Source organism: Corvus hawaiiensis, chromosome 2 (genome assembly GCF_020740725.1).
Source record: "Corvus hawaiiensis isolate bCorHaw1 chromosome 2, bCorHaw1.pri.cur, whole genome shotgun sequence".
Classification (NCBI taxonomy): domain Eukaryota; kingdom Metazoa; phylum Chordata; class Aves; order Passeriformes; family Corvidae; genus Corvus; species Corvus hawaiiensis.
Window position 1 is genome coordinate 106,472,574 of NC_063214.1, and position 26,496 is coordinate 106,499,069.

The 26,496-nt window shown below is 39.9% G+C and overlaps 1 protein-coding gene across 1 annotated transcript; it reads left to right on the forward strand.

Annotated features, from left to right (window-relative positions):
• The first annotated feature begins 236 nt into the window (after positions 1-236).
• On the forward strand, positions 237-25,478 carry TXLNG (taxilin gamma). Its single transcript, XM_048286955.1, is given in 12 exon segments — positions 237-692; positions 694-814; positions 817-1,037; positions 9,682-9,997; positions 10,686-10,777; positions 13,999-14,169; positions 14,919-15,113; positions 16,548-16,667; positions 17,673-17,747; positions 20,367-20,459; positions 20,991-21,086; positions 22,096-25,478. Coding segments are annotated over 12 exon segments (1,860 nt in total). The 5' UTR covers positions 237-653; the 3' UTR covers positions 22,417-25,478.
• Positions 25,479-26,496: the final 1,018 nt, after the last annotated feature.

A 26,496-nucleotide genomic window follows, 5' to 3' on the forward strand; every position in this document is an offset into this window, starting at 1 on the left:
AACTCTAAAGTTCCTGTCAGACATGAAGTGGGTACATTTGTTTTCCCGGAAAGCAGGAACATACGTATTTCTAGGATGTTTGTTTCCACCAGTTCTAAGTCATCCCCCTGCAGTCCCCGACACCCGAGGCCCACGTGTGCTCATGGCACGGACGGTGATTCACGGGAGCGCAGGTGCGCCTTGGCAGCTTAATTCCCCGCTTCCTGTGCTGAATCCTTGTTTCCACAGAGGCGATCCTGTATCCCGGCGCCGCCGCCCTCGAGCAGAAGCCCCGTGGCGGGGCGGACGATGGCTCACACGGGCATCTCCAGGGGAAGCGCTGCCTGCAGTCCCGGCCTCGGCTACACCCACAGCAATTCCTGGCACAACTTCCTTGCGCAACTCGCTCTCCCCGCACACACGCCCCAGTTTTCCTGCAGAAGCAGCAGCCGAGTATCACTGAGTACCTCCAGTGAGCCTCCCTGACTAGAGATATTCCAGAACCGCGTGGACGCAAGCCTGTGCTCTGGGATGGCCCTGCTCGAGCAGGTTGGACCAGATGCCCCACTGAGGTCTCCTCCAACCTGACGCACCCTTTGATTCTGCTGACCCTGGCCGCCCCGCCTCCTGTCCCGTCACGGACACGCCGCTGAGTCGGCCCCGACTTCAAAGCCATGACCAAGGCAGGAACAGAGACAAGGGAGGCAGGATGCAGCGCGGGCAGGGAGGGGACCGTCCGTCACTGACCCTCTTCGCCCGGGGCCATGCCGTGCCACCACTCCTCGACGGCGGGACTACAACTCCCGGCACGCCCCGCGGCAAGGAGGACACAGGCCTCCCACGTGGGCCGCAGGGCTGCGCGGCGATTGGCTGCGGCCGGGAGGGAGGCGGGTCCCCGGGGAGCACTTCCGGTGCCCCGCGCTCGGCACTTGTTTGGATGCTGCCGTCACATCATGGCGACGCGCGGGGGCGGCGGCGCGGCGGGACCGACCCGGCGGAGCCCGAGCCTCAGCGGCGGCGGGGACGAGGCAGCGGCGGCCCCGAGCGGCAACCCCGAGGTGAGGCGGCGGCGCGGTCAGGCCCGGCGGGAGGGAGCTCCACCTTCCCCGCCCCGCCGGCTCGCGACGCCGCGTTCCCCGCCTGCCCCGTCCCCACGCGGCCGCCCGGCCCGGGCGCACGGGGCAGGGGCGGACAGTGCCCGCGCCGCCTCCGCCGCTCCCGGGAGCCTGAATCTCGGGCTGCCACCGAGGCCGGACCCTCCGAGGCACCCGCGGGCATGTGTCGGGAAGGTCCCGGCGTGGCCCCCGGTGAGCCGTGGTCGCCCCGAGGGGTCGGGAGCGGCTCCTCCGCGCTGTCCGAGGGTCGCGGGGCGGTCCCTGCCGAGCGCGGGCCGCCGGGGGCGGCAGCACGTGGCGGGCCCGGTGTGCGGGGGGCGGGAGCCGCAGGGCGGGGGGAGGTTTGCCGCCTCCCCGGGGTCTCGCCGGCGGCCCCCCCGTACCCTCTCGACACGGCCGAGGTGCGAGGCGGGAGCGGACGGGGGGCTCTGCCCGCGCGCGTGGCGGGAGCGTTTTCTTATTCTCCGAATTAGTAAAAAAGACAAAAGGCCTTTTTTTTTTCTTTTTCCATTTTCTACCGAAACCACACTGAAAGCAGGGCTGTCCTCTGTGATTTTACAGTAATTTCGGTTTGCAGATCCGTGTAGGAAAAGCTTAAAATACCTGTGCTTGGTCACCCAACGGCAAAGACTTAAAATATGCTGTAATTCAGCTGCTGTGTGTAATATCACCAGCTCGGTGTTTTATGTGACAGAATTGCCTTGCTAATCTCACGTGCTGCTAAAGTATCTCATCCTGTGCCCTTACATAAATTCAAATGGCTTTTTAGTGGTAACTTTTTTCCATGGTACAGAGGGCAGCATCTCAGAAATAGTGACTTGGTGGTGGTGGAGGGTTATGTTGGCTGTTAGAGAGATCTAGGAAGCTACGGAGCTAGTTTTCTTCACTGAAAAGCACAATCTTCTGCAATGTGTTTTTTCTAAGATGTGTTTCTTTACTGAGAAGTAACTTGTAAGTAACTTCAGTGTCTATTATGAAAGCAGATGATGATGTTAAAAAAAAAACAAACCTGCGTTCCATATTATTTCAAATACAGTCAAAAGGGATTCAGTTATTTTAAAGAAATGAAATGTGGGAGGCAATGTTAAGCAAATTTTAGTTTGAACTTTTTTTTGTGAATTAAAAATTGTTCAGCACTCTCTTGCAGATTTCCCTTCCCCTGCCTTGATACTATTTTTAGGTTCCTTGTGACCTGTTTGCGTTGGAAATTCAGAACTTGTCTACCCTGCTTTTTCCAGAATCATACTGTGGTTGACTACAAAACTATTAAGTTTATAGTAAAGAGGAAGTGAAACCCCATTGCTGGAAGTGATTCATGCTATATTAAATGTTTTCTTAATTAGCACCTGTCTCAGATGCTTACATTAAAAAAAAGTCTTGTTAGATGTGCAGCACTTTGTCCTGTGTGTAAATGCGCTGAAAGCTTCCATGTAAGCTTTGGGTTCCTGCAGTGAATTTTTTGCTAGAATTACAGGAGGTGTTTGTCGTTAGTTTTTTAGGTTGCTCGAAGAATCACCAGCAAAAACAGATTTAATATAAAAGCAAAAGCACGACAGAGTTCCTTGGCAGGGTTCACTCTGCTACTTACTGTGTGGTTAAAGCATGCAGAGAAAAAAACGCAATAAAATCAGTCAGTTTAAAACTAAAATCAACCAAAATGATCCGTGTGGAGGTTGGGGATGGGAAAAGGGTAAGGACAGGAAAGGGTAGGGATAAAAAGAAATAAGGGGGACCCTCCTCTTGAGTCACAAGGCTCAGAGTGAATCCCCCCTGCCAAACTTAGCCCCAGGCTTGACTGATGGTTTAGGCACAAAGGTTTTAGAAGCACTTAAGCTTAACAGCACTTAATCGATGCCTCAAGTTAACGAATTTGACGAAAGTTTCTGCAGAATTTACTATCAGTACAACAGTAAGTCACTTACAGGCCTTACTTACTTAAAAATGTAAAGCACTTAAGAATCTCAGAGAGCAGCATTCACAGTACATTTGCTATAGTATAATCACACTCGGACAGACTCAGACTTGAAGAGTAGTACCAGGTACGTATCTGTGAAAAATTCCCCTCAGATCCAAGGAAGTACTCACGTTGGATGCCTGTCAGTCTTCTCAAGGGGTACAGAGTTGAGCCTTGAGGAGTGGTATCAGCCCAGGCTCCATCACCAGCGTTTGGCAGTGGTCCTCCAAGAATAGCAAACTTGGGAGTTGGCTGGGTCTGAGAGATGCCCCCCCGAGAGGGAAATGCTGGCCACAGCCTGCTGCAGTCCAGGAGAGCTCAAAGGATCTCACTTAAGACCACTGTTTATAGGGTTGCAACAGAGGGCTTTAGTCATAATAATTTTTCATCCTGGCGGCAGTTTGGGTTGGTAATTTTCTCTGAAAGTTCAGTAACAAAAATATTGTTCCACTTGGGTTGTTATTCATTTAAGAAAAATAAATTTTCAAGGATGTTTTTTAAAAGCCATGGGCTTGTTAGACATCACTAGTTCCTGGGAGCAGACAGTGTTTTTGATAAGCTCCAGATGAATTTATTCCAGGGTGCTGTTTGTCAAGGCCAAGGCCTAACAAGTAGGCCTTGAGATCATGGTGTGGCCTGGGGTGGGGGTGTGAGAGATGCACCAATACTGTTTTAATGTCTTAAGCGAAATGAGGGAAGAGATGGGGTTTTTTTTCCCCTTTGTGGTTGTGTTTGAGGTAAATTTAAAAGCTTTTCTTAAAATCAGGCATGTCATCTGTGTCAGGAGGCCACTGAAAGAGCAAAAAAACCCAGTGTGGTTAAGTGTAACAGTAAAAAGTAAGGACCATAAGCAGAGGTCATGTGAGAATGTTTCTGAACCAATATTGAAGACGAGGTCTTGAATTATAAGAGGAATCTTAATGGTGCAGTTCTAGTAGCAAAGAGTCTGTCTTGACTTTTATGAAGATAAAATACAAATTTAGGACTATTTCTTAATAGTCCTTCTGCTTTGTTGGGACTTCTAACCTTGCAGTGCTTTGAAACTAGTGATGAGCAATATTGCAGGTGCCTCAGTCCCATGTTTTGAAAGTAGACAAATGAGTGCATAGAACATAGTTTTTAATATAATGACAGAACATGGTGAAATGTTTGTTTGAAATGACTTTCAGATCTCACAGCTAAGATCCTTGTTCAGTGGGGAAGCCACCTCAGAGGCCATTAGGTTTTGAGAAAGGTATAATTAGACTGCATGATCATTCAGGTCAGCGAGCACAGTATAGAGAAATATTGCATGGCGAAATAACCTTAATAAGCTAGTCTTGTGGTCACAAGCATCTGAATAATTGTGTCTAGACCAGTGGATGAAGGTGCGCCTGCTATAAAATTCAAACACAAATTTTATGTCATCCTAAAATGGTGGTTTTCACACAGAAATTGTAAATAAAATTATTACCAAAAATGATGACTTTATTTATCATAGCTGTTTGTTGAAAAATCGATCTTGAGTATTGACACTGAGGAAAAGTATATTACATACATGTTTTCAAAATAAACTTTTCTGTGTTAGCTGGAAAAAATAAATTGCTGGTATGCAGGAAGCCTAGTATTTGTTATGAACCATAAATATTTGTGATAAAAACTTAAGTTTTTTGCCACAATATTTTTTTTTACTGCAATGGGTCAGGATAAGGGGTATAAGGCTTTAGTGACCAGCTGCATGTGCAGTAAGTTTGAAAATGTAGTCAGCTGAACAGTCCTCAACAGATGTTGAGGAATTGGTTATATATTCACTTACATAGTTAGGTTGTTTTTTACAGTTGTGAAAATCTGGTTTATGTACATATCAAAGCTTCCAGGATATTTCTTGAAAGTATTAGCAATTCCAAAGGCTAGGAGTGGAAGAGTCTTTTCACAGCACAGTCCAACTGCTGCTGTGGGGTATGTAGGAGTTGTTTTCATAGATTAATGCTAGTGCTTATGTTTTTTAGGATAATTAGCTAACATGCAGGAGAAAATGTATTCTGGTGCAGCTGCTAATTATGGTTTCTTTTATTAAAAGGTACAGAGAACTGTTTTCAGGTGGTTTAGGGAAAGATTGACTATGTGTATGCACAGGAGTATGGAATACAGGTAAACACGGTACTGATAATAAGCACGGTATATTTTAGGTAGCATTGTGTGCTATAGACCTGTATAGGTAGTAGAACAAAAAAAATAAGTGGGTTTGTGATACGTTTTGGTGTGGTGGTAGGACAAGTTCTGTAGGACAAGTGTCTGTTTTATCCTTATGTGCAGCACATGTTTCTGAAGCAATACTGCTTGAAGGAGAGCTGGCTTAGGCTCTTATGATCATAGCTATTTTCACAAATAGGGATATCTGTCTTGTATGCTGATCTTTTAGGTATGAAGTAAGGTCGAGTTTTCTTGATGTTAATCTTTTTTGATCAAGGTATAAGCTGAAGGTACAGAGCAGTAGTGAAAACTTCGGGGTGAGCAGGAGCAATGTTGCCAGTAATTTTTCTACAGTCATCCTCAAGTGGTTTGTCCTGTAACTCTTAAATAGCTTGAAGATGATGTGCTTATTCAGAAATCTCAGCATCTTGTAATAGCTGGTTTCACAGTTAGGTAGGTAGCAAATATCTTAGAATTTTGATAAATTTGTGGTCTTACGAAATTGCACATTACCTGTGCAACATACTCTTTTTGCTGCTCTGTAAGTCTTTCTCGGCATATAATAGTCTGACTCTGGGTTGTCAGATCATGAGCCACCTGTAGTTGAAGATGGCTGGAAGCTGGGGGAGCATGGTAGCAACTAGAAAAGGTAGCGGCGATTTCAGTAGAAGGTCTTTGCTGGGGTAGTTTTGTTTTGGTTTTATTCAGTCAGTACTGAGTCAGCACTATTATACAATGTGCTGTGGGAAGTGCTCTGTTCTGGCTGGAATGTTAAACTGAGAAGTTCACTAGTCTGATGAGCACACATTTGAAAAGATAAGAGGTAAGAGTTAGGGTTGTTCTCACCATTGCCTCAGTAACGAGGGAGCAACTTCAGTGTTTAATATGGGTTAGTACTTAACATTCTCAATTGTGTTGCTTATTATTGCTATACTCCCAGCTTGAAGCTTGATACAGACCAAATCTGAAACTACCTGTAGTTAAAGTGTTTTAAGAATAGCATTGAGTGTAAGAAGGCTCTTTAGACTTCTGGCTAATGTTTTTTAATATCTAAAGTTACAGCTAATGTAGAAAATTCTTTGTTAGTCATAATCAGGAAATCATTTAGATATTTGTGTCTGTGGCCCCTGTCAGGCAATAGCAGACTTCTGGGTTTTGAAGTTAAAAAACTTTCTAATTTAGGTTAAATAAGTTAGAATTTTAATATGTCAGATTTGCTAGAACTTACAGGCTACAACTTGTCACATAAAGTTTTAACTAAGAAGGGTTTTTTATTGTGGTTTTTTGGGGTTTTTTCGTGTATGCTGTCATTTTGTTCTAGCTGCTGGTAGAACCACTTTTTGAACACAGTATTTTAGCCTGTGGTCAACAATTTGTAATTGTATTTAAGATAAGAAAACTGGATATTTTTACAAAACCTGTCTACTGCTACACTGAGCTTTGGTTTTGCAGGGAGCATACTTGCTTGTCAGTAAGCTTGGATTTGTTCCATGTTCACTGGAAAACCAAAAGAAGGTTGACACGTTCTGTATATTTTCACCATCTTTTTAATTTTCAAATGTGTTGGAGATACACAGGACACTTGTACACAAACCTTTTTCTTCAGTTCAGTATTCTGATAGGTTGTTTCTGCCTTTGCTGTTAGACTTCAGAGAATGAGTCTGAAATTCTAAAAGTCCTTGTGGCTTTTTTGACAAAGAAAAGAGAATACTCAGAGTTTAGAAATTATTATTGTCAGTAAAAAATTGAACTGACACCTAATTTGACTTCAACAAAAAGCTCTGCTGAATTAATGAGGTGGTGGTGTTCACTTTGTGAAACTTCCAGATGCTTTAGAATATGCATGTGAATTGCCAGCTCTGAATTGACGTTTAGGTTACTATGATGGTTTGCTAAAAAAGAGATGGGCGTTTCATGACTTACTGGTCACATGTATGCCCCTGCTAATAGTTGTTCTTTTTTTCACTGGAAACAACAGAATTTTCTCAGATAAAAACCAGTGAACATCTTTCAGTTGACTAGGTTTGAAGCTGTGCTGCTCACAAACGTGGTCTGATTGACGTTCCAGTCCTTCAGTAGCCAGTGTTAACTGCGTACCTGTGCTGAGGATAAGGTATTGTGTGTTTAGTTCCTTGTGCTCTGACTGTGATTAGATTGACTTATTTTTTAGAGGCTCTTGTGCTTTGGCTCCTTTCCAATCATCCTGCTTTACACTTCTGTTGGCAGGATTGCCTATTGCTGTGCAGTGAACTGGGCTGAGGAACTGATCTGGCTATAAGCTGTGTTAGAACAAGTTGCATGAATGTTATTGCTATCCCAGGGAAGGCGGGTATGAAAAAGGAGAATGAAATGATAGTAAGAGCTGCTTGGGCACTGCTGCTGTTCAATGTGTGACTGCAGCCACTCAGACCTCCTCAGCTCTTGTTGGAGCTGCTGGCAGTTTTGTGCTCTCCTTTCAAAAAGAAACTCCAAAGTCTCTTTATGGATATCAGAAAGGCTGGAAATGCTGTGCCAAACCCGAAACTTTGAGTTTAAAGCAGACTTTCCTTTTGTTTTGCCAGACTTCTTGGGTACAAGTATCTGAATCAGAAGTTTGTGTTCTGTGCAAAGGAAAATCTGCTTGTTTCAGCTGTTCTGTTGGTACTGCAGGTACTCTTGGTATCATGTTGTGGTAGAACACGCTGATCTTTCTTGTCTTGTCAACTTACTGTGACACAGTGTCTTCAGCTTCTGTATGAATCATGGGTTTTAGACAACATCTGTACCATGGTTTCAGCCATTGGTACATACAGAGAGGTGAAGTGAGCTATGTTGTTTTCACATTTCTTCTTCTTTTGTGTTTATTTGGCTTACCCTAGGAGGGTAGGCCTTTCCTGGAAGACCCACAGTTCAAGACAAGCCAAGGGGAAAGAAATACGCATTTTACAGATGACTTTTTAGAGGTGTAAAATGTTGTAATTGGTTATTAGTTCCAGCAGTTCAATTACTGCTTGACCTTTGTAGGCATTTATCAGTATGCTGTCTGACATGGTTGGAGAATAAAACTGCATTGCATTTATATTTGTCCATAAAACACGTGCATCATTTCCACACTTGTAAAGAGCTGTGCAATGTGAGTCTTCCTTGGTAAGTCAGAAGTTGTTTCTAGTGTCTATACAGATTATTTGCAGTTAAAAAGCTTCTTGTCTTTTGAGAAAGACACTGTGTGAATTCCATCTACTCAAGAATGAATCTACCTTGAGATAAGGTCTAAAGAAAGGGGCTTACTTTAAGAATAGAGAAATAGAGAACAACAAAGCTGTTATGCATGAATATTGAAAAAAAAATTTGTTTAATGATTTTTAAAAAACTTTTTCAAGCATGCTCAACAAATTTGAAGTTGAAATACATCTCACTGGCTGCATTCCTTTGATGTTGGCTAATTCCTTTTGAAGAGGAAAACAGTCCTATGCAGAACATAAAATCCAGTGCAAACTCCTGGCTTTAAGAATTAGCACATTTTTTAATAAAAAAAGGAAGGTAATCTGAAATTAATTTGTGCTTAAACAGCATAACTGTGTACAAACAAGCTCTGTTTTACAATTCCTTGTGATTTTAAGAACATTTACCTTCAATTCACTAAAAATAAATCAACAAGAATGATCCCTTTACTTTGGCAATGAGTTCAGTTCTGCTTATCATGCTTTTAACTATCTGTGCACATTGTAGAGTGGGATTGCAAATGGACTGCAGAAAAACACCCAGCCACCTTCAAGTATTGTCCTGAGTCCCAGCCTCTGCAGTGTAGCCAAATAAACAAAACAAAAACATGCCCAACCAAACACTCTTGCAATTCTCATCAGCCTGAAATGTTTCTAGAAATTGAGAATGTTGTTCAGGTGGTGGAGAGAGAAGTCTGGAGATGCTTAATAAACTATAGTGTTACATAGAGAATTCTGCTCTAAAATATGACCATATCACAGCAGTGTTATAAAACAACTGGTGATATTTAACTTTTTGGTTAAGCGATTAAGCATTTAGCATTTTAGGAAATCTTTCGAGAAAGGTCTGTTTAATTGAGCAGAAAGAATGTATTGTTAAAAGTCATAGCTAGTAGGAGTCCAAGCCTGAAGCCACTTAATACTCTCTTTTTTTGATAATTTCATTGATGTGAATTTTTTAAAAGCAGATGTCCTTCTGGTCCTGTTTATCATTCTTGTTATAACAACCAGCTTTCTCCAGTTAAGTTTATACAGTTAATTTCTCCAGTTAATGCAGTTGTATTGGGCATCGCGATTGAAGTAGCTCAAGCTTCTGCCCTATGCCCTTGAAACAATGTATTTATGTAGAGTTCCCTAAACTTATCAGAGTTTCTTTTTTGCATTTTACCCTTATTTGTCCATGCAAAAGAAGGGTGGAAGTTGTCATTTTAAACACGTTTGCTTGACTGTTTACATCCACTTCCTGCGTTCCCTTCTGAAGGTGGTTGGTGGTGCCATGGAAGAAGAAGCTGGATCTCAGGAGATGGGGATGAATAACCAGGACCAGCTGGTGAAGAGCAAGTGCACTGAGTTGTCTGATACAGTGTTGCAGTATCCACAGTCCAACTGTTACAGCCTGGAAAACACAGGCGCATTGGAAGAAGCAGAATATATCACAAAGAATAGAAAGCACCCAGGGTCCACGTGCTGCTCCCAAGAGTCCCGTGAGGAGACTCCTGGGAGAGAAGAGGCCCGTACTGATCCGCCTGATGGCCAACAAGATCCTGAGAGTGAAAAGCACAAAGAGAAGACTTTGGGTGTGTTTTCTTTGGCATTTTGATTTTTAAATGGCTTTAATGTTTTTGTAAAATAGCTATGGATTTGCTCTTTGTCTCAAATTTACTCTGTAGCCAAAAACTTGTCACCCGTAACAGGCTATTTTGAGAAACTCTATGTGCACTTCTACTTGGGAAAGACAGTTCTTAATGCATATGTAAGACTCCTTCAGCTGGCAGTGCTATTTTTACAGGAATGTTAATAATAATAACGTGGTAATTGCTAATCAACTTTTTTAACTTTCTGATTTAAATCTGGGGTTGCAGTGTTCAATGCTGCCAAAGCACAGCTGATAATTAAATTCTAAATGCTTATTAAGAACATATGTGCCAATATCCTTTATTAGTGAAACTTAACCTTCTAGATGTCATTTTTTTTCGGATTTTTCTTTTTATCTGTGCAATTATAAAACAAAAATATTTTTGTGTTTTTATATTAAAGTAATTTTTGCTATCCTAGTTGTTGAATGGCACGTAGGGCAAGACAAATTTATTCTTGCTGTGATGACTTCCCATTTGTCATCAGTTAGGATTACGCAGCTGTCAAACTAGGGAACAACTTAAATCACACTAATTTCTCATGGATCTATATTTTACTTCTAAAGACAGGCTGCTTTTCTGGTATGTGGTTTTTCTTCCTCAGTATCATTGTCTTTCATCCATTTCATAGGAAAAGAAGTGTTATTATTAATGCAAGCCTTGAACACACTTTCTACTCCAGAAGAAAAGCTGGCAGCTTTGTGCAAGAAGTATGCTGATCTGGTAAGTAATTTGTAAAGATAGCAGAAGTTATTAATGTGTTAATATTAACTATGGAATGCAAGAACAACTAATGCAGGACAGTTAATGATTTTGAGTATTTTGCAGTGTTGATAAAAAAGACCCTCAGGCTGACTGAGTATTGCTTCAGCCAGACTTTCATGTAATCATTTCACTTCCACATGACTGCCCAAATCCAAAGAAAAAATAGGTTTTGATAACTTGGTGTTGAAGCATAATACTAGGATTAACAGAAAAGTTGTGTTCTTTTGGGAGTAATTATTTTCCTAGTTGTTGATAATGCTTCTGTGCTAGTGTTTTATCATTGTAGGATAAAGAGAAAGAACATACTATCATACAGAGATTTGGGGGGCGGAATGTTCAGTTATATTTAACTCTTTAGTGATTTTTGGGGAATGTGGGATGTTGGAAAGATCTAGGTTTAATTTGGTTTTGTGCTTTCTGATCATGTAAAGGAACGGAAAGAATGGGTTGCATTTCTTCAGTAACAAACCAAAAAGAAGCAGTTCATAAAGTTCCTGCCTCAAGTATGCTAAATGATAATTTATTCTCTAAATTGATCACAAAGTTGGGGAGTTAGAGGAGAGGGTTCATAAGCTTAATTTCCAGAATGTTCTTGGAGATAGCAACACTTGACTCGTTTGTCTTTAGACAGGGACAGACAGGAATGGAAAGACTGGAAGTCCTGTGTGTATATGTTTTCCCACCATATTTGTAGCTATAAAATGAATGTGAACTAAAGAGATTACAAAAGCATAAGTTTTCTCAAGCTGTCAAGTGTATTATATGCAAATATTTCTGAAAATGACATAATGGCTGCACAACATGGCATAACTCTTCTGAAATAATTTTTTTTCCTTTGAGATTTATACTATCTCCAAAACTTTGAGGATGATCTAGGAGGTAGTCTTTTTACTCACAGAGGCAATATTGATTACTTAAGAACAGACTTAGATTAGTTTTGTTGAGGAGATCGAGTCCTCCGTGGAGGTGTTACATTTTTGCTTTGTTTTCCTTGCTCTCTCTCACAAGCTCTTGGTTCACGTGAGTGCATTTCCTTTAAAATTAGTAGCTTCTCTAAGAAGTCACTTTCATTTAAATGAGAAACAATAATAGTTCTGTGTTGTAACTCAAGGATGGAGAACCCACCTAAAAAATGAGCTTTGATATTGTGAGAGGAAAAAAATGCCGTAAGTTAGTTGTTTCTTATGAGCAATTGCTCGTGCATGCGATGCCTTTTCTATTTAAGCAAATTGCTCCCATGTCACCTCACAGTGGTCATGAGGACCTGCATGAGGAGCTAGGCCAGCATGAATCTCTTGATTCTGCAGAAAGAAAAGAGTCGGCCCTATTTTCACTTCAAGTTTTATTATTGAAGGAAAGATCTCAAAACAATTAGGAAACAGCTAGACCAAATAAATTGTCATTTCCTTCAAGAAGCTTGGCAGTCAGAAGAGATGTGTTCTCGTTTTTTGCCCTCGCAGGAGAGGATCAATAGACCACAGGCAGAGAAAGCATTCACAGTCACCATCCTGGAAAACCACTTGCTTTCCCCATGATGCTCAGAATGGCTGAGGAGCTGGGTGGGAGCTTGTCTGGCTGTAAGAATAGCTCTGTTTCAGCTAAATGAGTTTGAGAGATGTTCCTGTTCCACTTAAAATGTTTAGGTTGGATCTGATTGTGTTCCTTTTAAGATGCATTCTTTTCTTCATGCTAGTGGTGGGAACCACTGGCATACGTGTCGGCTTTAATGCCAGCAGAGGTTTGAACTGTTTATGACAGTGCACCTACAATGCTTTTTTTCTTTTTTTAAAGATTCATCATCTTTAAAGCTCACTGTCAGGTTTTTCAGTGGTGTCTCATGAAAAGGACTGTACAATGAAGGTAGGAATGCCTCTCTCCTGGCAAAAGATCTTCCACAATTTTTTTTTCCGTAATTTGGAATCTATCAGGAGATCAGCCTGTGATGCAGGAAGGTTTGCATCCTTGATGATATGTCTCACACCGGCACACTTTTACAGGCCTGACGTTTCATAGGTGTGCAGACAGCACAGCCACTTGAAGTGGTGTTTTCTGGCCATGCAAGAAAAGGGCTTTTTATGTTTGGATGTGAAAATACTCCCCTAATATTCCTTTTCCCTAAACTAGATTAAAGACACATTTAATTTACTGTTGTTGTGGAATCCTTGACTTTATTCTTTCTTCTGTGCTTCAGCATTATTTTGAGCTCTTTCAGAAAACCAGCACTGTATTATTTTTCTGTCATGGTTATGTTCCTCATTGCCAGCCCTCTTTTCCTGTGGTGTCCCATGGCTGAGGCACTATCTAATAAGAAACAGTGTAACACTTAACATTGTTGCCTTCTTTGCAAAGAAACAGACTCTAAATAATACCGTTTCTCAGGGAGCCCAAAAATAATGTATAATGGAACATACTCTGTGAGATACTAATGCAAGAAACTTCTGTTCACTGGATATTCACAGAATAGATTTTTAAGTATGTATGCAGTTTAACTGTGTCATCTACCATGTAGACAGCCTAAAGGAAATAGAACAAAAAAATTGCGTCAAATGGTTGAGACTGCAGATCTCTTTAAGTCATCCAAGTCTGGACTATGTAGTTTTAATAGTAACTGACCTGATTTGTCAGGGCTGCTGGTTTTGTCTGTTCTTTTCTGAAATACCTTAGCATTTTAAGAACTTGTATCAATTACTGCTTCCCTTCGTAGGAGCTCCTGCTGACAAGGAGCTCTGTGGTTTTTCTTCTTGATAGCAAAAACAAGACCTGTTGGATAAACAGTTGCATGTGCTTTCAAGATAAGAGTGGGAAAAGTTGTGACTTGTTGAAAAGCCAGTCTCAGCTGGCTTTTAATTGTATCTGCCACATTTTCCTTTCAGAGGGCTACTCTTACCCCGGAGATGAAAGCAGGCTGATAGCTTGTGGTCAACGACAGGTCCATGCTGCCTGTTCCTCAAAGGCAAATGTTAAGTTGGAATTTGTGTATTTTCATCCTCTGTCCTTATACATTTAGAATTGTCTGTAGGATGATGGTAGTTTCTCTTTAAGATCAACTTGGGGCCTTAATAAAATTTTACTTCCTTGTTTTCATCCAAAATGCTCAAAAGTTTCTTCAGCGTGCTCATCTAGATGCATAAAGATGGTTTCACCTATGTTTATTTAACAAATTTACTCTCTAACTATAGTTGGAGGAGAGCCGGAATGTTCAAAAGCAAATGAAGATACTGCAGAAGAAGCAAGCACAAGTTGTGAAGGAGAAAGTCCACTTGCAGAGTGAGCATAGCAAGGCCATTTTGGCACGTAGCAAACTGGAATCTCTCTGTCGGGAACTTCAGCGTCATAACAAAACTTTGAAGGTTAGTTTACTTACATAAATGACTGTGCTGCTGGTGACTGAAATCTTACCCATCACTGCTTAAAATCAGGACTGCTGCTTTTTTCCTTGTCACTTTGCCCATTACCTGTATATGTAGGAGATGAGTGGCATGTAATGTAAGCATAGCTGATTTTAATGTAAAGAGTACAGGGATAGTTAACTTGCTGATCTTTTCCCTTTCACCCTGAAACGAGTTCATATTACTTGCAGTATTTGATCTTGTCATATTTGTTTCTGGGAGCAGTGCTGATGACTGCTGGAAAACATAGCACAAGTGAAATAACAGCAGCATGAAATAGTAGGGTAACCAAAAAGCTTAATTCTGTCAGAATATAATCGATGGGAGTGAAATGGAAGAGAGCCAAGAATCTGTGATTGCTGTATGAAATTGTATTATAGTAGCAATGCTGTTTTTTGCATCTGGATAATGCTGACATTTGCAAAGGTATTTATGTAGCACCTTAATACCAGCCTTTGAGTAATGTTGGTAGTGGTAAAGACAAAAGTTTCTAAAAGTTTTGCAATTTCTAGATTCTTTGTTCCACACACTTCACATGGGTAGCATTGGCCTATTACAGTCATGGTTTATATTAGTTCTAGCACTCTAGAAATGGAAACTGTACAGAAATGAATTACTGCCATTGTTTCTGACTCAAAAAGTGCATGGTTTGACCTGAACACTTCTAATATTTTATATTTAAATATTTAATGAATATTTATTCATAAAAGGAAGAAAACATGCAACAAGCGCGTGAAGAAGAAGAAAGACGGAAAGAAGCAACTGCACACTTCCAGATCACACTGAACGAAATTCAGGCCCAACTGGAACAGCATGATATACATAATGCCAAGCTCCGTCAGGAAAATATTGAACTGGGGGAAAAACTGAAGAAACTCATTGAACAGTATGCATTGAGAGAAGAGGTGCTTACAGTACTCTTGTAATGGGATTTTATTAGTTCCTCGACTGTAAGGATCAGATAATTATTGAAAGGGGAGCAAAACCCCCTCATGTTTCACAGCCATTTTGTATTTGTAATTTTTTAAATTATTCTTTTTACTTCACTACTGAGGAAAATTTAGGAGCTGTTTGGCTCACTGTCTGCCTTTTCTGACTGGTTTTGAATATCTAAGTTCAGGAAGCATTGGAGAAGGTCTTTCACAATAAAAGTGATCAAATAGAATTAAGTTGTCCAGAGATTGTGGAACCTCGGCCATTAGAGGTATTCAGAACGCAGCTGGGCAAGGTGTGAGTAACCTGTTCAAGCTTTGAAGTTGACCCTAATTTGAGTGGATTAAATGGCCTCCAAAGGTTACTTCCAACATAAATATGTATTAATAGTTGAAGTTCTTCAGAGTTATAATTTCACATTATAATGGGAGGGCATGTAAGACTTATTCTGTCTTATTTCTTCTACTTCATTAAGGTTGGGGTCTTTCTGGGAAGCTCCTTTGTGTACATAGCTGCTCTTGTTGGCACAGAACTGAAGTAAGATACCATGATGTAAGAACATATTTGACCTGGTGTCATAGAAGTGTCTCTACTCTAGGGCTAACTGAGCTGTCTCTAATTGGCACCAGGATGTGAGCTAGCTGCTGTGAGCTAGCTGCTGTAAGCTAGCATGATGGCAAACAGCCAGTTCTCCTTGTCCAAGAAAGAACTGAGCTGCATGGAGTTCTACAACTAACATTAGTTGGCTGCTGCTTAGCTGGCACAGGAGGTTTGGAGTATAATTTCTCAACTGTTTCTGGGAGGTTGTTTTTTTGTTTTGTTTTTAATCTGAATCAGTTAGTTGGAAAGCTCTCTGTAGGCTAATTCCATACCTTGTGCAATCATGGAATATTTGTATCTACCATGAGACTATATGGGGAAGAGAAAAGACAGGAAGCTGCCTTGTGTTACTTTATGGATGGAAGTAATACTGCAAAATGCAATGATCTGTGGGATTTCATCAGCTAAATAAACTGTTGTTGCAAACTTTGCTCATTTTGAGCTTTTTTAATTATGAAGACTAGAGCTTTCAGAAGTAACACAGTAAGGGTTAGAAGTAGATAAACCAACTTCAGAAGCAAGGATGTAGACTACTTGCCACAGGATTTTTGCAATGTCTGATGTGAAGTGACTGACAGTATTGTACCAACTTAGTGAAACAGGCATCTTGCTTCCATGAAAGACAAAAAAGGGTAATTACAGCATATGGAGATAAAGGGGGGGAAAAGCATGTAAATCAGTCTTTTACCACTTTCTCTTTTGCATGAAACTTTTAAACAATGTGCATCTCTCCAAACACTACACTTGCCTTCATTGACCAGCAGACTATCTATGTTTGACTGCTATGATTTTCTTTTTTCCTTTAGCATATTGATCAAGTGTTCAAACATAAGGAACTGCAGCAGCAACTTGTGGATGCCAAACTTCAGCAAACTACCCAACTTATTAAAGAAGCAGAGGAAAAACATCAGCGAGAACGGGAGTTTGTAAGTGAACTCTATATATGTTAAAAGAAATAAAACCCACCAAACCAGACTTTGCCTGATTTAAAGCAAATACAGCAAATTGAGAGGATTTTCTTTTAAAAGTTCAGATAGATTTCAACAAGGAGACTGAGATTTAAGTTTTGTATATGATGCCTTTAATATTGATGTCTATGCTAACAGGCAAGTAATGTTACCTGTTTGCATTTTCTCAGGAAATATGCTGAATATCAATTAAATTTCTCTTAGACTGGGGAACATGCTGTGAAACACCAAAAGTACTTTCTGTGGTCAAGAGTTGTAACCTTTGTTTTTATGCTATAAGAAATAACAAATACAGAATAAAGCACCTGTTTTTTCTACTCTGTTTGCCCCCCAAATTGTGTGTGTTGTTTTATTTCCATGTTGATAATCAGCAATGTACTTGCAGTCTTCTCAGAAGTTTTCTTCCAATGAATCTGTAACTTCTAGACAAAAAACCTTGTTTTTTCTGGATGATCTTAAAATGACCATGCAGTGTTGGATTCTTTTATTTTTTTTAATGTAATTTCTGAGTCGTAAGCAGATGAAAATCTCTTCAAATATGAACCTACAAAATGGTGTCAAGTTGAAGTAAAATTGTTTTGAGCTAATCTGCAAAGATAATATTTTGACTGAAGAAATGAAAGTGGAAAATAAATTCGAGCGGTTACAAGCCAGTTATAAATTACATACAGTTTGTTAATTAACTATTCATAATTTAGCAGTTCTAACTTTCTAGAGAAATAGAAACGCTGACTCATGTTACCAGTTAGAAAAATGTCTCAATAAAAATCTCTGCATGCCGTCACATGCTTTAAACTGTGTATATGAAAATACAGTGTAGTAATAAAAAAAGCCTATGTGAGAAAACATGGTTGAATAGCCCTTAGGTGATGTTAATGTTTGTTCATTTTTAATCATAGATCAAGTTAATGCATTTTTGGGAGTACTTTTGTTCATTATGTGGCTTTTTGCATTATTTTTTAGCTGCTAAAAGAAGCTACAGAGTCCAGACACAAATGTGAACAGATGAAGCAACAGGAAGCTCAGCTGAAGCAGCAGGTATCTTTTTTTAATGGAGAGATCTTCAGTAACAGTTCCAAAAAGAAAATACCAAGAGATTTGTGACTGTAGTGAACATAATGCAACATCTGAAAAAACTTAATATTCATCAGATTCTTGTGAAGAGTACTTTGTATTTTTTAAATTGAGTCTTAAATTTAATTTCCAATAGGTAACTTTTCAGTAGCAAAGCATGAAATATAAATTGTAAAGAATCAATGTTTTGTACTTGCTGTTTAATACATCTGGAGAGTACTGTTCCTGGAAGGTGCTAAACATTGAATTTCTGGAGTTTAGTGCTCTTTTAAATTAATAGTGTTAATACTACAAAGACTAGAATGTAGGAAAGCTTAAGAAGTAAAGCTTAGGAAAGCATGGCTTCTCTGAAAATATTGTTCTCTTGTGGCTGTAAAGAGTTGTGTGGGGATTTTTACTCAGGCAGGTTTTAGAATCTGTTTCCATCACCACCTGTTGTGGAGGATTGGGAGCAAGCAATGTCACATTTATCCCTGTAGTTATTCAGACTTAGTAACCTGACTATCTCTGTCCACAGACCCTGCTGTCTTCAAATTATTTTCTTGTTGTAATGTAAATGCTACAGCAAAATCCCCTCTGAGAGGGGAGAGATGGTCTCCAGTTTTTGTGCTTTGGTTCTGGATCACCTGCAGTCATTGACCACACGTGAGCTCAGCACAAGGCACAGGGAAATGGTAGCTCCAGCCAACACCAGAGCAGTGGGAAGCAGTAGCCATTCTGTTCACTGTGTGTGTTCACTGTGTGTCACTGCTTCATTTGAGGTTTTGTATGAAGTCTCTGTCCTGGTTTCAGCTGGAATAGAGTAAATTTCTCTTCTGTAGCTGTGTTTTGGATTCATCATAAGAATAGCATTGACAGCACACGGATGTTTTGGCTGTTGCTAAATTGTGATTACCTTGAGTCAAGGGCTCTTTTATGTCTTATGCTCTGCTACCGAGGAAGGACACAAGAAAACCCAAAAAACTGGGAGCATAGCTGGGACAGATGACCCTGTCCAAAAGGCCAAAGGGATATTCTAGACCAGAAAACATGCCCAGTATATAATATAATATAAACTGGGGGAGCTACCCAGAAAGGGAGTTGATGTGGGCTTGGGAATGGGGTCTGGCATGATTGGGCAATAGGTGGTGAGCAACTGTGTTGTGCATTACTTGTTTTTTCTTTTTTGTAATAATTATCATCATCATCTATTATTATTGTGTTATACTTTGTTTCAATTATTAAACTGTTCTTACCTCAACCTACAGTTTTGATTCTCCTCCCCATCCCACTGGGGTGGGGAGTGGGGATGAGTGAGCAGCTGTGTGGTGCTTAGTTGCCAGCTGGGCTTAAACCATGCCAGTGTCTTTGAAAGCTGTTCCATGCCCTTTTTTCACACTTACTGGACCCAGTTCTTTCTGAGGCTTTCCAGGAGTTAGGTTTAAAGCATGTGTGTTGTTAGATGTAATCATACACATCTCTATTGGACTTGAACACAGGAATATCCAGATACTTCCAAATATTTTTTTTGCCATGCTTAGTCTTTTATGATTTTTTTTCCAAGTTGATTACCCTTTATTTAAAATCTCACTGCCTTTTCTGTTGTTTTTAATAGTTACAATGGGTATAATTAGTGGTTTCTTGGGGACAACAGATCTTTTTTTATGGAATATGATGAACTAGAAGGTTCAGTGACAATAATGGCAAAGAGCCATGATGTACTGCTGACAAGCTAGGCCGATTCCTCTTAAAAAATTCCCTTTACTAATAGAGCAAAACACAATATTTCTATGCTCTGAATTGTATTGTCCTGCAACCCCCAGTGTAAGAATTGAGAAAACCTACTGTTCTTCACTGGGAGTAAGAAGTTACTGCTAAATGGTAATGTATTCTTAGAACATCAAATCCCACACTGATTAAGAATTATTTTTAAAAACGATGTTATTAAACATATTTTGCAATTCTTTCTTGGTGATTTATCTTGCAGTGCAGGGCAAGATGATTTTCTGTCATTGAATGTTAATGCTCTTCACTTTTCAAAGTGTAGTGCTTTTCACTGTTACGTTAATTTCTTTTCAATATTCACTTTCCATGATTTTTGCTCACTGGGTAGATTACATTGGTTGTGAATGTGTATTTTGATTTCTGAAATCAATCCTGTTTATTTTGTCCCAGCCTTGGTTATTAGCTTTGGCTGGTTAAGGTGGAAAGGTAGGTAATTCCTAAGTTTTAATTTCACTAACCAAGTGCTGAATTTCCTGTATATGTGTATGTCCACAGATTTTTTTTTTTTCCCCAGTGGGGAAGTAAAAATGAGGTAGTGGTGAACTGTGATGTCTTCCAACGTTTAGTTAAACATAATGCTCTCTTTACTTCAGAATACACTGCTGTTCTATAAACACAGACCTCTAGTTCACATATAATTTGAACAGCACATTTTCAGACTAGGTCTGCATGTTCCTCAAATGGAAATTGTACTGTAGTTTAAAAAAAAAAATAGGAAGTTCATGTTTTACTATTTCTAATTTCATTTTGTCTTGTACCTACATATTTTTGTATTTGTATACACTGTTCAGATTAATGTTCCTGCCTCTTTTCCAATAGCTTTCTCTTTACATGGATAAGTTTGAAGAATTCCAGACCACCATGGCAAAAAGTAATGAGCTTTTTACAACTTTCAGACAAGAAATGGAGAAGGTATTTATAGTATTACCTAATTTCATAAAAAGTCATACAGAAATGCATGCTGTTAGTGGGTTGCATTTTAGATTTTATAAGCATTTGCCTTCTGAAAATAGAAGGAGTATTCTTACAATTTCACAATTTCATTTGGATCAGAAGATAGGGTATAAGAATTATGGAAGAGAATTATGTCATTTTTTTTTCTGTTTTTTGACACAAATAATACCTAAATTGTAATTTCAGTATTTTACCAAATATTGCTTCTCATTCTCTTTGGCTGTGCTTATGTTTTAAAACTTTTCCTGGAGCTTTTTATTACTTGTACTTGAAAGTTGATAGTCTGTTTCTTTTAAGACTCAATCTTGTTTTCTTTGAATGCAGAATCTATATTTTTTGGGTTGATTTTGTTCAGAAGCACGTCTCCAAAATAACTTGTTCAAACTGGACTTGGAAAGTAATGCTAAGAAGTCAAATTACTCATGTAATATACTCATGTTGTGTTGCAACACAAGCCACAGAATTAAATCTTTTATTTATCTTTTGTAGATGACAAAGAAGATTAAGAAACTGGAAAAGGAAACCATTGTGTGGCGTACAAAATGGGAAAACAACAACAAGGCTCTTCTGCAAATGGCTGAAGAGGTAATCATGTTTTAAGCAGCAGTATGGCTCAGCTAGAGTCTGAGTCCTAGAGAACTTCATACATTTTTTCAGTTTTAGAGAACTGGAAATAATACACTGTAGCCTCTTCTTGGGTTGTCTGCGTTATATTTCTTATTATGTAAGGTATTGTCAGGCATTTCAGGCATGGGAAATGGAAGGCTGTTATGTAAATCTAAGCTGATGGCACAAGAAAAATTGAACCTCGTCTTTGCTTACTGTGTAATTGGTGGGATAATGTGTATGAAATCATACTAGCCGAAGGAATTGACTGTATTCCAATATGCTGAGCAAAGTTCAACCAGTGCTGTGATAGAAATCTGTTTGAAATACATGCGATTGACATGAAGGAAGTAACCCCTGTGTGAAGGATCGATTGCTTTCTTGCATTGCTGCTGCTTTTGAGGTCATGAAATGCCATTACTTACTTGTAGTCTGGCAGGAGCTGCCCAGTGCAGCTGTGCCTGCGCTGTCCAAGGCCTGGTTCAGGTATGTGAGGTCTGGCCTTGGCAAACTGTACTTGATTTGAGTAGGTTCTGCTGTACTGCTGTTTACCTTTCCCTCCCTTGTTATAAGGAGCTAATTAGGAGAGCCACGAGTATGGTACATTCTGGCTTGGATTCTGCTGATGGATTGGGGATTTCTTACTTCTGTGCCCTTCTCCTCCCTATAGTTGCCATTATTTGGGTTGTAGTTGATTGACAGTGTTATGGGATTTCATAGTTAGGGTCCTGGTTGATGCCCAGCCCTTACTTACAGTTAGCATTAAGTGGTTATGTAGTTCTCATTGCTTGTTTTTAAAGGCATCCATTTCCACTCCAGCTCACGGTTAGGTGAAATATTCTGAGGAATTGGCTCTAGTTCAGCTGGAATTTGGCCTACTGGATTATTTAAGACTTAATATTCAAGATTAAATAGTGGTGATTCTTTTCATTAATTTAGGGGGGGAAAATGGTTGTATCACAGAATTTTTATTTCCTTTGTCCTTCAGAAAACAGTAAGAGATAAAGAATACAAAGGCTTTCAAATAAAACTGGAGCGTTTGGAGAAGCTATGCAGGGCCCTTCAGACAGAAAGGAATGAGCTGAATGAGAAGGTGGAAGTGCTCAAGGAACAGGTTTCTCTTAGAGAAGCAGATGTGGATCTGGCTGTGCAGGTGTTGCAGTCCTGCACACTCAATTCCCATGAGGAGCTGGGAACTCCCATTGACACGGAACCAGGAATCCAACCCGATGCGGAATCGTGTGCGGCCAATAGCTCCGAAAAGACTGTCTCAACAAGTCCTGTTCCTGGCACTGAATCTGTAGACTAAAATGAAGTGTAAACACTGTATTGAGAGATATATTTTGTGTAAAACTTTCTCTGTTGGTGGTAACTATTTGGTTTTGTGGTGAAAATTTTCTTACTTTTTCTACCATATCTGTATTTTCTTAGAACTACTGGACTTATGTGGTACAGGAAGCTGCATAGCAGCTTTAAATAGCTTAAACTATAAATTTTCCACAACTGTGTTGCACATCTGCCTCATTTTTTAAAAGAAAATATTTTTCCATAAAAGGATGCATGTGCGTTTCCTCCCCACTACACAAATCACTGTCGTGGAAGACTGTGTACAGATCTAATATCGTTTGGGGAAAATGGTGACAGCAAGTCACTCTTTTGTTTTAAAGAACAGCACTCTGGTTTTGTTCATTGATTTGCCACTCACTATACTAAAGATGATCAATTTTTCCAGTAAATTTATCTACATAAGGATGTCTAATGGCCAGTAAAAAAGTCAGCTTTCCTCCTATATATGTTTTCATATATATGAATGGAAAAGTAAAGGTCCAGAATATAGTAAAAGATACGTTTAAAGGGTTTTATGTACTTCGTGGTATGAAAAAACAGCTTTGAAATACATTAATTTGCAGCTGGTGAAACAGGGTGTACAGCTTTTTGCAGATGTCTCAGGGTTGTGTTGTAAAGGTTAGTTTGGACTATTTGCCCTACCTGTGAACATGTTAAATATGTGTTGGAAAATGTACAGTGATGCTACCGAGTGGGATTTGGAGCTGTGGAGCTTGTTGCACAGGTGTTGGTCACATGCTTCCTTCTTAGCTGCAGTGTGTCCACCACATGATTATCCTGACTAGAGAAATCCATTCATGTCTGAGCAAACCTCTGGATTACCTGAAGAGCTGGCAAATAAGACACTTCCTGCTGGAGGTGTGGAAGACGGGAGTCTGGCATACAGACTTCCTCTAACAGCCAGGTATGCAATGTATTTAAGTGTTAGTTAAGATTATAGTGGTTATAATTGAACATGAAGATTCAGATACTTTTCCTGAAGTACAACATGGAATTTCCTGCATGTTCAACCTCAAAGCTGCACCAGTTGGCAGAGTGCCTTCCCAGTCAGGTTATCTATTAAAGATGGTACTTCACATTCTTAGGCTAACATACCACAAGCAAAGCCCCCTTGTTAACCTTAAACCATATTGTATTTTCCTAGAAAATTTGATATCCACATTATGACTTCTTTTCTTGAAAGGAACTAGGACCAACGTTTATTTTTTAGCAAGGCAATGTGATCTAACTACAAGCTACCCCGAACTTTAATTCCCATGCATTTACTTTCTAGTTTTGGTTACTGTCATTATAAGAAATATGAACATGTGTAGCCTTTTCTGGTACTTAAAGTTTTTTGCACTTACTTGGGAGGGGATTTCTGAATCAAGCACATCTCAACGAGCTTCCCACCCCCATTGCCCTTGGCAGTTCAGTGGCTAAGTTACTTAAATGTTCAGGCTGCACTGAGCTCCCAGTCCTTTTCCTGTAGTGATGTATGTTGAAATAACTTAGCTGTCTCAGAGAGAATGGTTATGTAAGGCCTAACACATGTGTTAGCTCATACCACTAAGAGGAACTGTGCAAAACTGACATTTCTGAAATGGAGTAAATGGGAAGCTGGCCATCTTTCTCCTAAATTTTTGTGGGTTTGGTGTTTGTCGTCCAAGCACAATGCAGGAATGAAAAGAAGTAGCAGTGAGCAGTCAGGTTAGATTCAGAGCTTTGAAATGCTGATCGTGCAAACCCTGTAGCATAAAAATAACTGGAAAGAAATATTTCAGACTTGCTGTTCAAATTACTTGCTTTATAGATCCAAGCTTGAAAAAAACAGGTGGTGTGAGAACTGGTTTTCAGCTAACACTAAGTATGATGTAATTTTCCTGAGGAAAAGTGCGAAACTTTGTATCTGGTGCATCATACCCTTGGCAAGGTAGGACATGCAGTTTTCTATTTTTACAATTTGTTATTTGGACATTTGTATTCTGAACAATTCTTTCGGTAGTACTTGTTCTACATGGAGGCAAGAGAGTTTTTGGACCCTGCTGCAAGAATAAAATAAAGGGCTTTTAGAGACACGACAGATGTATAGAACAGCAATACAAGTATCTTTGTCACTGGCTAAATATGTAAATGAAGCAGAATGCCCCAGCTGAAAGGCTTTTAAAACGGGGATAGCTTCTCTCTTTTCTACCATCAACATACCCTTATCATAGCAACTTATCTGGCCAAGGCAAGCTGTACTTCGCTTCCTGGAACCAGTCAACAGAGTTTCATGCATTGCTTAAAAAGTGTTGTTTTAAAAAAAAATACAAATTGATGTAAGGGATAAGCTCAGCACTGTCACTGATCTGCCATACTGCAGGCTATTGCACTGCCAGGCTGCAGCCGAACGGGCTCCAGTAGGGTTTTTAAGTAAACTTGTATTACTGCCTTTCTCCCACTACTACAAACCATTTAACTCGGGATGTAAAGTGATGCAGCCTGAGATGAGTGTGTCTGATTGTCAAAACTGGGGCCTGGTCAACAGTTTCACCACGATTAAGCTGCAAGAAGCTAAATTGTATGTGATTCAAGACCCAAATACGTGTATAAATACACACGTAAGTTAGGGCTGTATCTCTATTGTTTTGTCCTTCCTTTCATTACACCTGGTTATGTTACAGTTCAATTCTCAGGTGTTGCAGAAAATCTACCTCTTTGGACTGTAGATGGAAATAACTGTGAAAAAAGTGATGCAGAAATCTAGTTTGTGCTAAACACACTGCTTTATTTTTACAACCCATGTCTGCTTTCATGAGGAAAAGTGATAAATGAACAGGCAGTCTTTGTTTTGCTTTTCAAAAACATTTTGTAGAGATTTTTCACTAATGTGAATCTGAAATTTTATCTACTCAATTCTGTATAGATTAAGTAAATAAGTATGCTTAATATATTGGACTCTGAGTTTTTCTTTCACATCATACTCATGTCTTCTGACTGAATCTGCTGAAACTGTATTTATTTGAAAAGTCAAGAGTGAGAATTAAAAGATGTGAAATTTGATTTCAGGCGTATTGTTGGAGTGAGCTGCCCTGGGAAGGGGCTGTTCTGGGGTCGTGGCTGTGACTTGCACGTTCCTGGTGGTGTCTGGTGGGAGCAGCCCGGGGCAAGGGGTGAGTGGGTGCTGCAGTCTGCTCACCTGACCTGGAGTGTCTTAAGGTGAGGGTCACTTGAATGATGGAGAGCTGGAGCTCTGGCTGAACCTGCACCTGCCTGCTTTGAATTCTGCTCGTGCCTTCTCTCTCTAAAAACCTATCCATCATAGTTCACTTGGGTGCACTGTAAAAAAGTACCGGGACTTAGGCTAAAAAATGTTTCCTAGTGAGTTTATCAAGTGCTCCACACTGTGTCATACTATGTGGGATCATTTGTTCCTGACGTACACTCCCTCCTAGTTTCCTAATACTGAAAAGTGTTCTGTTTGCCTTTTTTTGGCATATTCTCTAACATTTGGCAACTTCCCTAAATTGGGTTTTGTTTTGGAACTCGTTTTGAGTTCAGTTTTCCTTTGTGTCTATTTTTTCTAGGTAGCATTTGGAACTGCTCTACAACAAAATACTCTGATGTGCTCTATGACTCTTTAAAGATAGTATTAATTTTTTAATTTTAAAAAGTTTATTAACTTGTTTGAAGATACCCATTGTATAAAAGGTGAGCAGCAGAGTTCCTAGCCCTGAGCCATTTTTAGAGCTGTGCCAGGTATTTTGAAATCCAGCTATACTGTCTGGTCTTAGTGCTTTCCTTGTACTTCAGAGTATTCCTTTATATCTGAGACTTGTCTCCTCAAAGGTGCTGCCTCTGCTCCTGTGTAAACACCTCTTTCTCTCTTTTCTTCCAGTGCATGCTGATACAGAAGTCAAATCTGTTATTATTTCCTTGGATCTTGCCAGTCTTCCTAAGTTCCTTATCAAAACTGGTCAGATTTGCAAGCTTTTGCTAGAGGGAAGTTTGGTCACAGTTAATAGCTGGGGATTTTGGCTTTTTCCTTTTCTTAATCAAGTGCTAAGTCTCTCCTGCTAAT